General features: G+C 43.9%; 1 protein-coding gene across 5 annotated transcripts; it reads right to left on the bottom strand.

Moving 5' to 3' along the window:
* Positions 1 to 1,105: 1,105 nt before the first annotated feature.
* On the bottom strand, positions 1,106 to 14,352 carry Ino80 (chromatin-remodeling ATPase INO80). 5 transcript variants are annotated; one of them, XM_022796694.2, is made up of 7 exons: positions 13,621 to 14,352; positions 7,685 to 8,504; positions 6,727 to 7,469; positions 6,146 to 6,433; positions 5,103 to 5,975; positions 3,248 to 4,953; positions 1,106 to 3,019 (listed from the first exon to the last, which is right to left on the bottom strand). In XM_022796694.2, exons 2-7 carry the CDS (start codon positions 8,501 to 8,503, stop codon positions 2,091 to 2,093), a joined length of 5,358 nt encoding a protein of 1,785 aa, XP_022652429.1. In that variant the 5' UTR covers position 8,504; positions 13,621 to 14,352; the 3' UTR covers positions 1,106 to 2,090. The 5 variants fall into 5 exon arrangements, with proteins under 5 accessions (XP_022652429.1, XP_086841378.1, XP_086841380.1 ...); XM_086985252.1 differs by lacking the exon at positions 13,621 to 14,352 and adding an exon at positions 12,989 to 13,605; XM_086985254.1 differs by lacking the exon at positions 13,621 to 14,352 and adding an exon at positions 13,129 to 13,605.
* Positions 14,353 to 16,678: the final 2,326 nt, after the last annotated feature.

The following is a 16,678-nucleotide window of genomic DNA, read 5'->3' as shown; positions in this document are numbered from 1 at the left end:
CGAATAGAATACATGTCACGAAATACCACTGCTTAGACCGCTAGTTCCAATGTAGAACAATATTAGCAAAGCAGCTTATATATCTTATGGCTTAAATACCGCGCAGCACTTTGTACAGAAAGAACTAGTCAGATAGCTCCCAATTGTTCAAACAGTTACGCTGCTTTGAGTAATAAGAAAAAATGAACTGAAACGTAGGCACGGTAGTAGTAGAAAAGAATTAAATTGGTGGATAAGTATAAGCAATACGAACATTCATGTTTTTTTATATTACTAACACTAAATGAATCACTACCGGTCAGTGTTAAGTATTTGCAAGCATTTTTTTAGTTCACATAGTCACCATCAAAATACCATTGAAAATTTACGTTTAATTTTGAAAACAATTTTTGTTGAAAATTAGTTACTGGACGCAGTAGGGATAGACGTAAATCAAGTATCGGTAAATTTAGTTATAATATCGTCGTAACTACTGACATGAGAACAAAATAAGGAGTAATATTTTTAAGATAAGGAGTGGTGCTTTTATGTAATGAAGAAAATGTTGTTGAAGTTCGAAGAGAGCTCTTATGACTCAAACAATAGTTTAAAAACTTACCTGGATGACTGAATTTTAACTATAACAGAGAATAGTATTAAAGAAAGTTGAAGTCACGAGTATTATTATCACTATTAGGAAAATTTATATCAAATGAAATATTTTTACAGATAACATTATATTATTATGGTTTCTAGTGACAATACCTTGTATAGCGTCTCTTTTAGATGCGTCACAAATCTCACTCTTCAACCGATGTTCGTCTTTGAAGTTTGATAGGGTCGATTTCAAAATTCGGTCACCTCTTCTGCAGAACAAAAACGCCAAAGTTAGGAAGTCAAAAAAAGTTTGAGTTTCTTACTCAGTGCAAAATAAAATGTTGCACCTGTGTATCGGTCGTTAGTTGATGTTATACTTTATTTTCGGTCAAAACTGGATCATGCAAACATAAGCAATGCTAGTGGTCATTTCGACATATTCCTTGATATTATAGTAACAAATGTGTTTCTATGTGCGCCTTTTCGGGCGATGAGCACTAGAACAACAATGGCTAGCAATAACACGAAGTTTACCAAGTACATTCTTCTTCAATTTATTTTCTTCCTCACTTTCTTATAAGTTACTCCACATAAGTGCTTCTTTTAGCTCATTCTTTCTTATTTGACTCGTTTTACAGTAAAACGGTTACATATGTACATCTTGCTCCACTTTTTTCAGCCGACTGTGTACAGCAACTATTTACACGACACTGATAATGAAAGAACAAAAAAAATACATTACAAGTTCCACAATTTTACTCTTTTTCTGTGTTGTTAACTTCTTTTGGTGATACTGGGTTGTTTCCTTTTGTTATTTTACCTCTTTAGCTTTACATATCAACTCCATTTGCTTGCTTATTTACTTATATATTTGTCGCGCACTACTTGTGTTTATTTTACTATGTACTATTCACGTATGATTATTTATATATACGGTTTCTGTGTATTTCTTATGTGTATGTAGTTGTCGGTGTGTTTCCGAAAAGTGTTTGAATTATTTTTATTGTATATATTTACGTAATTCTCTTTAATATTCAGTCAATAGGTGGGGTCACCCCCGCGCATCGTAGAGATAATCCTCAAGACTGGAGTTACCAGCCTATGCTGAACTCGCGCGCGTTTCTCCTATTATTTCAAAGGTAGAGAGACTTCGAACATTACAAGGTCACCAGATTCGATGGACCGTTATCATCTGGACGTATCTTTAACATTATTTTTAATCTTATTATTAATTTAATTCATATTTCACAACTGACCAGGGCTATTAACTATTTGGAACTAGGCTTCTTTCGAATTTCCTACAACATTAATGGCGACAGCTTTAACGACGCTGTTAAACACATGCTACCGTGTACTGAATGCTCTTGGAAAGTCTCCATTAAACATGGCCACGTTGGTTTAGTACACTGATAATAGATGCATTACGGTAGGGGGCAGCACAAGAAGATACCAAGAGGGCTATGCCATTTAATTTTTTTCATCGGTCAATTGCGGTGGCGGTATTGTTGTCGTTGCTAAACTTTAACATTATCAAGCGACGAAAGATCAATATCATTAACGTCAATCTCTTCGAGGTTATCCAGATTTAGGTCGTTCCAGGCGAAGGCGGTGTCAGCCATCGCAATGCCACCCATCCCGACGTCAAGCACGACTCCCCCACCAGCTGCAGGACCACTTCCTATATTCATTGCACCACTATTACCACCTCCACTCCCGCCAACAGTATTAACAACAGCTGGCCCTACCCCGAGGACCGACGATGGCCTCTGAACTTTCGGGGGCAGAGGTGGAAGCGGTGCCTGTCTAGGTAGGGGCGGTGATACTGCGGTAGCCACTACCGCTGCAGCTGCCGCAGTAGCTTTAGCCGCTTCCCGAGCTTTGCGTTTCTCCTCCCGTTCTCGGTCGCGCTTTCTCTTCGGCTTCAACGGCTGCCGACTGCTCGGCGGCTTTTTAGTAGAAGACGAATGACTTGCAGTAACTAGGCCACCAAGAGATTCCCCACCACCGTCACCACCTGCACCAACTCCACCTGGCGGCACACGTTGCAATTCTTCGTCGACAACGAGCACGCCCTCAACGTCATCTGCTTCGTCTCGTTCGTCATCAGGTATTGCCACCATACTAGTCGAGCACAGACTGAGTTCGCTGGCCGGTGAAGCCGGTACCGAGTCGCCGACTGAGTCCTCGGGTATCATCGGTTTAATCTTCTTGGGCCGTCCCACCGGACGTCCTGTCGAACGGTTGCTGCGTTTTCGCTTCGGCAAAAAGCCCATCAAGGCTTCCGCTGCGTTAGCACCACCGTCACTACTTTGAGCGTTATTCTGGGGCGTCGAGGTTTCCGCTAGAACGGTTTGGGCCGCTGCTGCCGCCTGTTGCTGGGCCTGTTGTTGTGCTATCTGTGCCTGTTGCGCCAGCAGTCTTCGCTCTTCTTGTTTCTGGCGGACTACGACAATAACGCAATTACAAAGCAGAGAAAGACGGAAAACAACAACACAAGAATTAATGTACATGTTAATTTTTCAACAGGAGTAATGGACAACAACTGGTAGCAACATGTCTGACAGGCAGTACTTTGTTTACAATATCTCTATATTCACTCCATTGCTATACAATACATATATACGCCCTTTTGCTTGAATAATTCATACTTACGATCGCCTTGATTACTCACATTTTCTCTCTAGCTCATCGTCGTCGAGCAACAACGATACAACTTCCTTCGGCTTTAGTGCGTCGTGAGGCCGCATGTGTGTGCCGCTCATTACCATTCTTTGGATCTCACTCTTTTCACGCGCCCGCTCTAGAATACGCTCCTCTATAGAGCCCTGACAGATGAGGCGATATACCATCACCTGCTTGGTTTGGCCAAGCCGATGGGCCCGGTCCATAGCTTGTTGGTCCACTGTAGGGTTCCAATCCGAATCGTAGAATATCACAGTATCGGCGGCTGTCAGATTGATGCCGAGACCGCCTGCTCGAGTCGATAGAAGGAACACAAAAATATCGGCTCTTTCCTGGAAGTCCGCAACCATGTCACGGCGATCAGAGATACGAGAGCTACCATCAAGGCGGATATAGATGTAACGCCTATGCAGCATGAGCTCCTCAAGCAGATCGATCATACGGGTCATCTGTGAATAGATGAGCACACGATGCCCACCCTCCTTTAGTTGTCGAAGCAAGCCGTCAAGAGCGTGAAGTTTACCGCTCTGCGTTACCAGTCGCTCCTTGTTTGGAATTAAGATCTGCGACCAGCCCTGGGCCGGTCTTAGGCCCCGGACACCGAATTGAGTCCGGTCTTCGGCGGCTGTCATAAATGACGATGAACTACCAAGTTCCGGGCCCACTGCCGTTTTTCCGTGATGCCACCAGTTGAATGCTTCACGGCTGCCACAGACGGCAGCACGCTGCAGCCATCGAAAACCTTTGGGACTACTAGTGATCACTTCGGGAGGGGCAGCTACGCACGGTGACATTAAACAGCCAATCGTAAAATCTGGAGGTGGTATGATCGTTTCTGTCTGCTGAGCAGGCCTTTTTTTGTGAACTATATGTTCGACTTTAATCTTGACTCCATCGCCGTCATCGTCAAGATGTTCGTTAAGTTTTCTCACTCGGTGTTCATAGTGAGCAGGCGATTCTGCCATCGGAGTTATAGTGATGATCGACTCGAAACAGTTGCTCTCATCCTCAACTGAAAACAGTAGGTTACGTAGAGCGCTATATTTAACCGCCGGTCGGGGTGGAAGAATAACTGGCAGGGCGAACCACTCGATGGGTTCCTCCATTACGGCTTGATGGTACCGTCGTTCTCGACGAACGTTTTCCATCTTTGCGATCAACAAGCGATCTAGCACACTCCCCAAAGAACATTGCGTTACTTCCGTGGCCCCCAGTCCAGTTAAAGACAGATACTCAAACGAGTTGTTAAACGTATTGAAGTTAACAGGCGAGATATTTTCGACATAGCTCACGGGTTGGCTGCGTTCATATATCTTAGCAGGTATCCAAATATTTACAAAACGGCGACTGACAATTGGCTTTAGGAACAGTTCTTCATCGAAGTAGCTCTTTGGCAGAGAGACCGGATTTAGCTGCATGAAAAAGGGGCTGCGCACATCTTCACGCTCGAATAGGTCGGGGTGATTGCACACCTTTCGGAACTGCATCACGATATTCATTAGACAACTGGTCGCTGAACTTACGGCTTGCGCTGATCCAGCCATACCCACGCCTAGACCCGAACTCTGCATCAGGTCTTCAATACGGATCTTCTTTTTCAAGGCTGCACACATATCCTTCTGGCGTTGGCTCAACGGGCAGTCGATGCGAATCTCTATTTTATCCGAAAGCTCATTTTCTACGTCTTTTTTTATTCTGAAACCGAACGAAAAGATGTATAATACCAGTCACTATCAGCAAAACTATCCCACAATGAGGTTTTAGAGTGAGACATCGTTTACCCCATTCATTACGTAACAATCTTCGCGTCTTTTTTAAATGGAACATTTTATAATAGTACCTACCTTCTCAACATGAATGGCTTGAGAATCATGTGAAGGCGCGACAGATGTTTCTCGTCGATTGCGGTCTTGTTCTCTGCATGGCTCTCGATATCCTTTGAGAACCACTCGTTGAATTCCTGGTGCGAATCAAAAAGCGAAGGCATAATAAAGTGGAGCAGACCCCACAGTTCCTGCATAGCATTCTGTATTGGTGTTCCTGTCAGCAGTAATCGATTGCGACATGAGAAGCTCAGCAAGACTTTCCAGCGCTGACTTGCTGTACTTTTGATTGCCTGAGCTTCGTCAAGCACCATGTATTGCCAGTGTATTCTCTGAAAGAATTTCACGTCCTGAATGACGAGCTGATAGCTTGTGACCACAACGTGAAACTGGCTTTGCTCTGTGTGGAGATCCTGATTTCGAGCTGACCAGAATTTTCGAAGCACTTTTCTGTCTGCTGTATTGCCCCAGTATGGGACAACTTTTAGGCGCGGCACAAACTTGCTGAGTTCCTGTTGCCAATTGTGTAATGTCGAAGCTGGTGCGATCACTAGGAACGGCCCCCAAATGGCTTGGCGCTCCACAAGCGCGCAAAGAAACGCGATTGTTTGGACCGTTTTACCCAAGCCCATCTCGTCCGCCAAGATACCATTGATACCTCTGTCATAAAGCCCATATAACCAACTCATGCCCTTTATTTGGTATCCCTTTAATGTCCCTTGGAACATTGACGGCTGCGGAAGTTCCATCTGTTCGTCCCCTCCCTTTTCAATATCATTATGTGTATTCTCCTCCTTTGGTGCCCGTACGCCAAATTCGGCGTCGAAGTTCTCGGTCTCCTGTCTATGTGCCAAGAACGCGTTCCGCGCATTGTGGAGAGCCTCGCTTTTCAATCTGAAGTTTACGAGAAATAAAGGTCACGTTAAGGCGGATCATATCTGCTACACATTTCTAATATAATCTACTATTGCTTTCTTGCCAAGGGTTGCACAGTTAAACCAAACCATATATGTTAAGTAAATACTGCTAAAATTTCATCAGAAATGTCCTGTTAAAGTTCTAACCTGTCCTCGTCGAAATCAACATCGTTGGGATCCCGCACATGGTCAAGCTTGCCCAGTATATCTTGTGTGGACGCGTCTTGTTCATCCCCAGTCCGCTTTCGACTCATAAAGTGTGCGTATAGCTCGGTCTGCGTAATAAGGAAATTAAGTTTACGCTGCTGCCGTTTGGCTTCTCGCAACTCTGCGTCGACTTTTAATTGCTCTAATGCTTCTTTTTCTGCCCTTTTCCTTTGGTCTTTCTCAGCGCGATCATAGCGTTTCCACAATGCTTGCATTTCTCTACACAATCTGCAAATGAAACAGTGAAATAATTAAAACAGCTGCTAAATTAATAGTTTGAGATGCTCGATCTATAGATATGAATACTATTGTACATGTAAAGTGACAACTTTAATCTAAACAGAAATAGCAAAAAATGCGTCAAATAAAAGTATTTACGTACCGTAGCGGTATCACCTATTTTCGCTGATCAAAACACCACATTTTTCTTAATCCTACGACATTCATCTAAGAACACGACGCTTTTGTAAAACAACCACGTACAAATAGCTGCATTAATTAGAACTGATAATTACGATTACCTTTTCGACCGAGACGCATTTTCCCTGGCGATCTTCTGCGATGCGAGGGCCCGTTTCCGTACTTCGCGCATGCATCCGACAGCGAGCTTTTTAGCCAAATGTAGACTTTCCTTTCGTGATGCCTGGTTGTGCTTGAAAGCCCGGTGCGCGTCCTTTTTGCTCAAGTCCGACCAAAGTTTTCTACGTTTTGCCGCAGCTTCGGCAGCCAACTGCGCAGGCGTCTTTTCCTTTTTCTTGCGCCCTCTTTTGACGACTTCGACAGGAGGAGTCTGCTGTTCTGTTATCGGTGGTGGCGGTTGTTGATCGCTTTCCGAGTCCGAGTTGTCGCTGTTGTCCTCACCGCTGGAAGAGTCGTCACTACTACTGCTGCTGCTCTGCAGGCCCCACTGATGCGCCGAGTTCCCCCGACCGCGACTAACGTGGGCTCCAGCGAAGCGCTTCTTTAGCAAACGAGCCTTTTCGGCGGCGATCATCGCCTCGACCTCCTCGGGTCGGAAGTTTAACCGCAGCTCCTCTTTGTCATCGAAGTCCGCCTCAAGGCTGATAGGCTCGTTCCGAGTGAGAACACCCCATGATTTGTACTTGTATTTACTGTTCCTCAGGGCCCCCTCTTGATCCTGCGACCGTTTCTGTAGCTGTTCACATATTCGTTTCCGCTTCTTATGCAATTTCAGCCATTGTTTGAGGTCGGTTTCTGTCGGCTCATAATCGGAGTCAGTTGATGATGGCTCTTCGAGTAATTGCTGAAGAGCCATATATCGAAAAGAAAAATTCAGCAAAATTATTCACTCATATGGTTGCCTCAGTTATAATTATTCAAAAAGACACGATCGTACATCGTAGATTTTTTTGCCTTTGCCATAGTCATTCCTTACATTTTTTTCATTAATAAAGACGAAATGTTGAAATTCTCTTTTACATATAATAGCGTCTGTCTTGCCATATGATAGATATTTACCTTGTACAAGTTTCCATCAGGGCTTTGATAAATGCCCGCGTCAAGCCATCTCAGTTTTACTGCTTCTTCCTTTAGCTTTCTTCGCGCATCACCCGGATTAGCAGCGTACGAGTGAAGAAAATTCAATAGTCGTGGGGCGTGCCGTTCGAACGTCTCCTCTGGGGGAACCCGAGCCATAACCGGATAGTCATGATCATAGTCGGGCACCGAAGACGCGGCCAGGGACGAGGGAGATAGAAGATGCAGGCCCGCCCCGAGTGTTGGCGGTGACAGAGGGACAGGAAGCGTCCCTCGCGGGACGTTTCCTGCAATCGCTTGCGCATCGCCGCCTTGTGGCATTGGTGAGACGCCTGCAATCGTAGCTCCAAGCAACGGCACATGCTGGTGATTATATCCCATCGCCGAAGCGGGCTGGCGTCCCAGTAATGTCGTGGTGTCTAGCGCGTTCTGTTGATGTAACAAGTTCGCCGTAGCTGTATCATTAGCTATCACTGCTGACGGTGCCCCTGCAACTGTCTGCCCCTGACCGGGGCTTCGGCTACTAGGCGCTCCCGTTGTTCCGGTTGTTGCAGCTGATGTTGTAGATGCTGTTGATAACGTTGTTGTTGCATTCGTTGGCGTCGACCAGAGGTTCGTATGGGGCTGACACTGTGGAGGTGCTCCATGTGCCACAAGGGGGTGTGGATGATGAAACGGATGATGTTGATTTTGTTGTGGATGTAAATGAGGATGATGTAACTTATGACTAGGAGGATGATGTTCACCTCCCGCGTTAGAGGGCCCCCCTCGCCCACCCCGAGAAGGGTAGATCAGGGGCATCCTGAAAATAAATTAAAAGAAACGAAATTAAAAGTAAAGAAATTTAACAAAAGAGTACGGTAATGGTAAACAGAGCAGCACAATCGTGAGTTTTATTCTTAAACACCAATAACTTAAGAGTTTTGTGCCACTCTGCCGTCCTATAATTTCTCCAAATTGTAAGTTGATTTAATGTTTTAGTATGAATTAACCACTCCGTGACGTTCGGTCAGTCCAAGTATCCCTAGTGAATTTTAGAAAAATTCCTAGTGGGATTTCAGGCTATCAGGTGATTGTGACTTTTATTTTGCTCACTGCTCCAACTGCTGGAACTAGTCAATATGGTTTAAGAGGCTGAAGTGGATGGATTAGCGGTGAGCGTTCTCAGTTCTGGTAAAACCTTGGGTATGCTGTCATTGCTTGGAGCAACTTCATTTCTCACATAGTGCTTCTACTCTGAGGTGCTGCGTTTTATTAATTATAACATGGGCGACGCCTAGAAAGCCAATTTAGCCTTAAAAATTCACATAATTTTAATTATCTCTATTTTACAGATGAAACTGAGTGCACTAAGGACAGTGCTAAAAATTTTTTCAAGGTAGAGTAAAAGTAACATCTGCCGGCCCTAATGTTTGGATAGCGGACACCCTCGTATATTGCGTCAATGCATTGCATTGCAGACTTTCTTTTGAACCACAATAACCAATTTCCTTCTAACTACTGAGCAGTGCAAGGATTTCCTACGTGCAAAAATAATCAGCCTCCAGAAATTTTACAGAATAGTTTTATACATTCTAAAATATTTCCTCTACTCAGTAGTTTGAAACATATGTTAATTTCTCATTGAGATGAGCATATCTACTCTCATCAAGAGCGAATAATTAATACGGGACTTGAACAAACTAATGTAATGCAAATGGCAAAGTAAAGAAAATAGAATGAACACACTAAACATAGCTTGTGATTTATTTGATTTTTGATTTGAACTCCTGCAGCGGCGATGTCATGGTTTAGGCTTAAGACGGGTTCTTGGTCAATCACATAGACTGGTTGTAGAGTAAGAGATACTTCTCATGAAAGCCACATACAATCAGCGTAAGTATCGTTGCCTCCCCTGCAAGTAACTCAGTTGGTCAAATGAATTCCAACACTGATACAAGCAACATTCTCGTTGGCAACAAGAATGTTGTTGGAATAACATTAGGATATAATTGTTACAGCAGAGAAACAGAAGGAATCATAAAATGAGTTGTTCAGCATGATCATTTTATAACAAAAAAAAAACACAAAAGCACGGCAAAATATTGGCCACGTGTCTATCAGACTCTTTTTGACCAATTTCAAGAACAATATGTAGTCAAAATTAATGTTCCATTATACTACGATACATTAGTTGTAATGTCTTACAACAGTACGAGTTTGATGGCGATAATACATTTGCCAAATATATTTTGTAGCAATAAATCGTTCAGAATAAGTGGCCTTGTGCCTTATGTCGAATTGAATAGCAGATGGTTTCTACCACCAAATCACTTCGAAAGGTGCGCGATTCACAGTGGCAGCGCTAAAGCCAGCGTCACCTAGTGAGTTATCGCAAGAGCAGTGCGTATAGATTCCGTGTTGAAAGTTCTGGCCGATCTTTATTGCGTCGGGACAAAGGGTACAATTCAAAGGACAACTCAGCGAAATATCCGCATCATAACAAGAAGCTTTATTGGAGCACTGCTAATCGCAAGCTTCACATTTTCATATTTTTGAGGTAGAAGAAAGTTAACGAGCTATAACGATCGCCAAAAAACGATTTAGCGTGTAATCCGAATTCCCTACACAGAATTAGGTAGACTTTTCAGTGTCATTCCGAGCATTTATTATAGGTCGAATCAGATATCACCTACCACTATCTAACTATGGAAACAAATCACTCTGTGGACGAGTGAATTCGCTAGGAGTGAGTGGTAAGATTGGACAGTGTCGATCAGTGGTTGCTCTTTTAATCATCTGTGTTATCGGTCAATCAAAAATTTAATGGACTCCAGTGGACGAGGTTGCCAAGCTGAAACAAGCGGCAATGCGCTTGTTAGTCTATAAAGCCTTCTGACCGGTAAATGAAAACGATGTTCAGTCACCAGCTATAACAGTAACTATCCCGGAGAAAAATGTCAAACACAGAGACAAGTCGTTTTGTCTGGTTCTTTTTGGACTCATCTGGTGTGTACATGTCAGCACCCCTCTGTTTGTCTATGCTCGCTAAACTGGTTATTCGTTAAGTATTCTAAACGTAACATTACTAACACAACAAACGACATTCGAGCAAGCTAGCCTGGAGCGTGTGTTGTTACGCAAACGCACGAAAGTTTGTTACAACAAAGGCGCTGCGTCTATAGCCGCCCGTGCCTCCAGGCATACCACCTCAGCAACATCAATAACAGTATTATGGTCGTTGTAACGGCGATGATATTGGCGGCTGTTTTCCCTTGGCATGGCTGTTGCTTCTAGGCTATGGTTAGTGCTCCTGATAGAACCCACAGTAAATGACAAAGACCTAACTGTTTTAGCGGTGGTGGCTGTAGTCGCTATGGAATAATTAAATACTGCTTCTTTTGTTATATGCTGTTCATGGTCGCTTGCTATTAATTGTGTGACGTTGGTTCTGACACCCTGATGCTGTCGGCATTGCCTGGAAATTGTTCCTGTGGACAATTAGTCTGTAGAGAAGTATGTGCTTCTTTTGATACTTGTAAGTTTTGTTGGCTACATGCAAAAGATAAGTTACAAGACCACAGTGGAATATAATTTGGCTTAAATCATAGTTCATTAATATATCAAATGGCAGACAAAAGTCATTCAGGCTTTGCGAAAATACATACATGTTCTACACGTTTTTCCGCATTGTTGTGAAGTCTGACGCGAGGCTGCTAGCTTATCTACTGCACATATGACTGGAGTATTAGAAATGTCATGTGCCTATACCGTCTTCGAGTGATGAGCGGCGATCGGTTCAGTGTATCGGAAAATAACAGGTCCACAAGGATATAGGGAATAATCGCAAAACCAACCAGCCAAACTCATCACTATCGCCATCACTGTTACTGCTTCCGCGGCGAATGCCAGTGGCGCTCAATGATTACTCCTCAGGCTACTTGAACTGGCTGTGGTCCACTCTATGACGACAGGCAGTAACCACCATTGCTGCCGCTGCTGGTCGACAGTCGGGACCTTTCGCTTTGATAGTACTCAGGCATATACATGAAGCCATAATAAACTGTGGCCGGCACATTTACTTGTGTGGATCGAGTAGAATGAGCACTATTGTCCATAACCATCGGCAACGGCAGCTACACACTAGACTGTCGTTACCACAGCCCAGCTCAGCTTAAATCTGTCTTACTGTTTGCAAGCGTCGTTTCTTAGACATAAAACGACATATCTGCCGCTACAGCTCTTTGTTCTGGAGATGTCACACGCAACAGCGCCAGCAGCACTTAGAAAACACGCGCACATGAGACCATGGAAGTGTTGAGCACTGATAAAACAACGAGCCTTCAATAGTTATTGAGTAATATATTCATTTTACGATTTCTATGTTCATTTTTAACACAAATATTATTTCAAATCTTGTTTAAATATGATATGCTGCATGTTATTGTACTATTCGCGAAAAAACGTGGTAGCCTTGGAAACGTTTTATATTTTTTGTCAGACACCGAACATCTTTCACAAGCTGACTTCTATCAGCGCTCCAAATGCCCATAAGTGCAATACGTCAGTCACAAAGGCAAAACGGAATTGCTGGAGACACAACTGTGCTCCAAAAAGTTAACCAAGGGCCCAATCAACGGTGATATTTTTGCTTTCCGTTTGGTGAGAAGTCATTCAATGGCAGCAATCGCAGCCTTCATTAAATTGAGAATTTTTTCGTGCATTGCAACTTGTAGTAACTTTGATTTTGCCTTCAGTGATAGTAGTAATGGTTGTGATTATAATAACACCACTATATTATTAAAATCTTTCTCTTGTTCTATTCTAAAGGTTATCACATCCTTCTGCAACGCACTCAATCCTGCTAGATGAAGGCTCATAGAAATAGAACCAATCTACGTGAACCACGCAGCCTCAGTAAGCTAGCTCAGAGTGAAAGTCTCATGCAGTGTTGCTTTCTTCGCAGGACACATACGGAACTTGTTTTTATAGCGACAGCTTAAAAAACAAACATTGCAGCATTATCCGTAATCATTACGAATATCCTTCATTCAAAAGAGTCCCAAGAGCTTGGTACCTGTAGGCATCCTGAAAGCTGTGGGTACCGTATCAGTGGAACATTCCGCTTTAACGAGGAGGCTTATGGTAGTAGTGTTAATACTAGTGATACGTATTTACGTTGGGCACATATCCAGCTATTAGCACACAGCAGACAGGCCGGACAGACACCACAGACCACAAAAGACACTAACTAATCTTGAATTCACGCACTTAAGTATCTGATATAGGAAGGTAGAATTAACATACAGCAGAAGAATTAAGAATCTTAGGTCCATTCGATACTTCGATTTATCCACTGTGGAACCATGGGCACACGAATGATTCTAGTCGCTGTTGCAACTGCCCCCATAGTAACTAGTATGTCTCTCTATTTGTGAAGGCCTTGCCTTGTTAGTGTTGCTGTTGATGATGAGATGCTACCATCTCTTGTTACTATTCGTTCGGTAGTTTACTGATTTATTGGCGCAAGCGACAGAGCAATACAGTGCTACTACCCGACGTATCGGCGTCTGAAGTCTCTTTTCTTTTTGACCACAATCGCTACATAGATTTGATACGTATTCTATCGACCTATTGACAGCGTCGCCAAGATTTTACACAGATACAAGATACGCATAGAAGATACACATACGATTGACCAGGGTTCACATATACACAGTCGCAGACCCACACATGCACACGCACGCACACAGAATAATTATCCTCAGAGGGAGATAGAAACAGGGAGAGAATGTTGCCCTGATGCATCCTTGATCATACAACGCACACTCACACGAACTGAGATTGCAAATAAGGAATCGTGCACATGTATTGGTTCGTTTTTCCTTGCTTGCCGCTGGTTGAGCGACTTTCGCAGCAGTAGAAATACGTTCGCGTACCTCTGTTAGGGCGCTAGAGTTGCTCTTTGGGCGGCTGTCTAGCCCGGCGAGGCATTCCCGTACGACAGTTATAGGGCAGCTGTACACCGAGCACAGGACGAACTTAAACACTGTAGTAGATTGCTGATCCTGGCAGCAGTTAATTAGATCGTCGTCGCTGCCGCCGCCGTTGTGGGTCCTCCGACTGCCAGCCACATCTATGTGTTAACTTTATAGGTAGCACCTTCGATGTGCCTGGATCTGCTGTCGTGCTGCCGTGGCCTGGTCGTTGTTCATTGGCGAGTCGTTTCGCCCGTTCACGGCAGCGAGTGCGCTGCTAGCCCGACTCGGACCGCTGTTAGCAGTCGCTGTTGGCTGTGCTTTCGCCGATGCTGCCACAGCTTCGGCCGGTTGTCCGTCCATTACTCTCCCCTCACACAGCAGCAGCAGCTCGCTGGCTCTCAACAGCACACACCAAAACAACATCCCACCACCATAGCGACGCCATTGCTCGCTTGCTGCTATACTACAGCAATGGCACCACCAGTAGCCGTAGTCGCACTACTGCTACCGGCCCGCAGCAGCAGCAGCAGCAGCACAACAATCAACACCAGCGCAGCAGTAGCTGCTAAACGAGACTCAGCTTGCCGCCACCGCCGCCAGCCGCGTGCTTCGTCCGTCGTCGACTGGTTGCTCGGCTTGAGCTAAGCGATCGAGCCAACAGCTAGCGAGTTACTAAACAATCAAACGAATGAACGAATCACAGGCCCGCAGCAGCACTCAGCGAATTGATCGCTGCGACGGCACCCACTGCCAGCTCGCCAAAGAGAGCTCACGCCGCTGCCTCGACAGCAGACGATTTAAGCGAGACATGACCCTACTAGCCTGGCGGAGTCTTGCCAGCTAAAATTTCTATCCGCCTCTGTTGACTCCGACACAACAGCGGCTCCGCAGCAAAACTCCAGACACACACACACACACCCACCAACCACACAGGTCGCAGTAGGGATGCTGCATTACACACAGTACAAACAAGAAGTGCCAAGACACACACATACAGCCTTGCCTAACAACCAAGCTCGGACACATTCGAAACTGCAATGACCCATACAGCTCGAGTGTCGGCGCCGATCCACGACGAATTACCTATGGCGGCGGAGCTGCTGTCGATCCGGCTGGCTGCTCCGCTAAAACAGCGGCAGAGACGATGCTGGCAGTGGTTCTCATTAGTCGACTGTCGTCTGCTAACGATTGCCTTATGCTCCATGCCTGTCTTCCTGCCCGCTATCGCTGCTTAGCCAAGATTGCTAGACATTCTTGTTACGGTCGAGGATATAAGCAGCGGCGCGTGTTCTTAACTAGCAGACCCTTAGTGGGGACTAACCTGCGCTAAACAGCGGACAAAACCGTCCGTCAAATAACTCCAAATGGATCAATAAGCAAAACGACGGGACACACACATCTTGCGCGCGCGCCACTCCGCGCTGCGCAGCGGCGCCCGCGCGAACGATCGTGATCTGATAGACCACCGCTAGCAAAATAGAGCTAGAAATGGGTCTAATCTAACAAAAAAACCGTGCTATTAATGTAAGGCGCACTATTCAGGTATTCAAAAAGAAGTAACAAAAAATGCTAAGTTTGTATATAGACGTGTAGAAATAATGCACACCCTATGTAGTCGTCGGCAATAAAATTTGCTGGACTATAAATGGCAATAACTGACTAAAACAAAAATATCATATAAAGCACTCGGCATCCGTACGTTTTGCCATTCGAAATTAGCTTGTTGCCCAAAAAAGTTTTATTGATAACCTGTACGCTGAACGATAAGTAATTCCAACTTACTCCAAGCAAATAGTCTGATATTCTCTAAGGTTTCTGGAAATAAAAGTTCAATGATCCACGCGTGGGAGCTTTGCACAACATATCTTTGTAATGGCGAAATTGCGTTGAGCAGCATTAGAATCAGAAGCGTCGTTCTTCGTTTCGTCGTATGGGCACGGATGACATAAATAAAGACGATGAAGTGGTGTTTGGACAAGAGACGACTGCACGCAAAACGTTGTTATGTTTTAGCCGGTGTCGACCGTAAACTAGTGAGCTGTTCATTATTATTCACTGTTGGCAGAACTTACAAGTGCAGATCTGCTGCTTCAGAAAACCAGCAACACAGGACTCCATACGCTTGTACTAGCAAATGATATACATATGTACATCGTTTATATATATGGAAAACGTTAGGGTTTTCACATTTTCAAAAAAAACATCAACTGCGTAGTACGTGTCGTTTTAGCTGCAAAAAAGCTTTTGAAAGTACCTATCATCGTTGACATATTCGAGAACAAATTTATCCCAAAGCAGATAGTACTTAACAACTTTCCATAATTTTATAAATAGCCCAAACTATATACACCTGAACTTCCGAGATATATAAAAAATGTATATATTCAAAAATATAAGTCTATTAAATTAATTCGCCTTTGTCCAAAATGCAATGTTTACTAATGAAGAATCTAAAAGAAAAGAGTTAATATAAATAAACATTCACTTCTTATTGGTGCACGAGTTCTGTCAGAAACGTATGCACAAGATGCGCGGCCGTTTGTGCGGGATAATATATAATTGGATTGCTTCTTTTGTCGACATTTTGGTGATAAATGTTGCCGTATGATATTTCTTTAAAATACGAAAGCTTTCGGAGTGACAGCTCTCTTTTGTACTACAGTGCTCACGTGCTTGCCTTTTAAATATTTAAATATTAAATATAAAAGCGAGTGTGCTGGCTAGCCTTTTAAAGCAATCCTGTTTGACGGCAATACCAGATATGAAGTTCAAACATTTGGCTCACATCTATGTCTTAAAAACAATTGCGAGGCTCTTTTTCTACATTTGACGAACAAGTGATGCTTGTCATAGTTTTTGATCAAATATTAACAACAATTATATACTGCTTTTGATTAATAAATGAAAAACGAAAATGTTTGCGTCAGCTTTTTTACGGAAATCGATTTCTTAGCAGGGTCTCGAGGGGTGGTAGCTACAGTATGAACAAAGAGTGTATTTGGCTTTTCGCTAATTT

The sequence above is a fragment of the Varroa destructor genome, unplaced genomic scaffold, assembly GCF_002443255.2.
Source record: "Varroa destructor unplaced genomic scaffold, Vdes_3.0 BEIS01000003.1, whole genome shotgun sequence".
Lineage (NCBI taxonomy): Eukaryota > Metazoa > Arthropoda > Arachnida > Mesostigmata > Varroidae > Varroa > Varroa destructor.
This window is presented reverse-complemented; position numbering and strand designations above follow the sequence as displayed.

What these genes read in the sequence shown, in the direction of transcription:
- Ino80 (XM_086985252.1), bottom strand. Translation starts at nt 13,017, where the DNA reads ATGGACCTAAGATTCTTAATTCTTCTGCT. An exon ending in CTGATGGAAACTTGTACAAG is followed by an intron (nt 7,470 to 7,684) that starts GTAAATATCTAT and finishes ATGGCTCTTCAG; the next exon opens with CAATTACTCGAAGAGCCATC. An exon ending in AATGCGTCTCGGTCGAAAAG is followed by an intron (nt 6,434 to 6,726) that starts GTAATCGTAATT and finishes TTTCATTTGCAG; the next exon opens with ATTGTGTAGAGAAATGCAAG.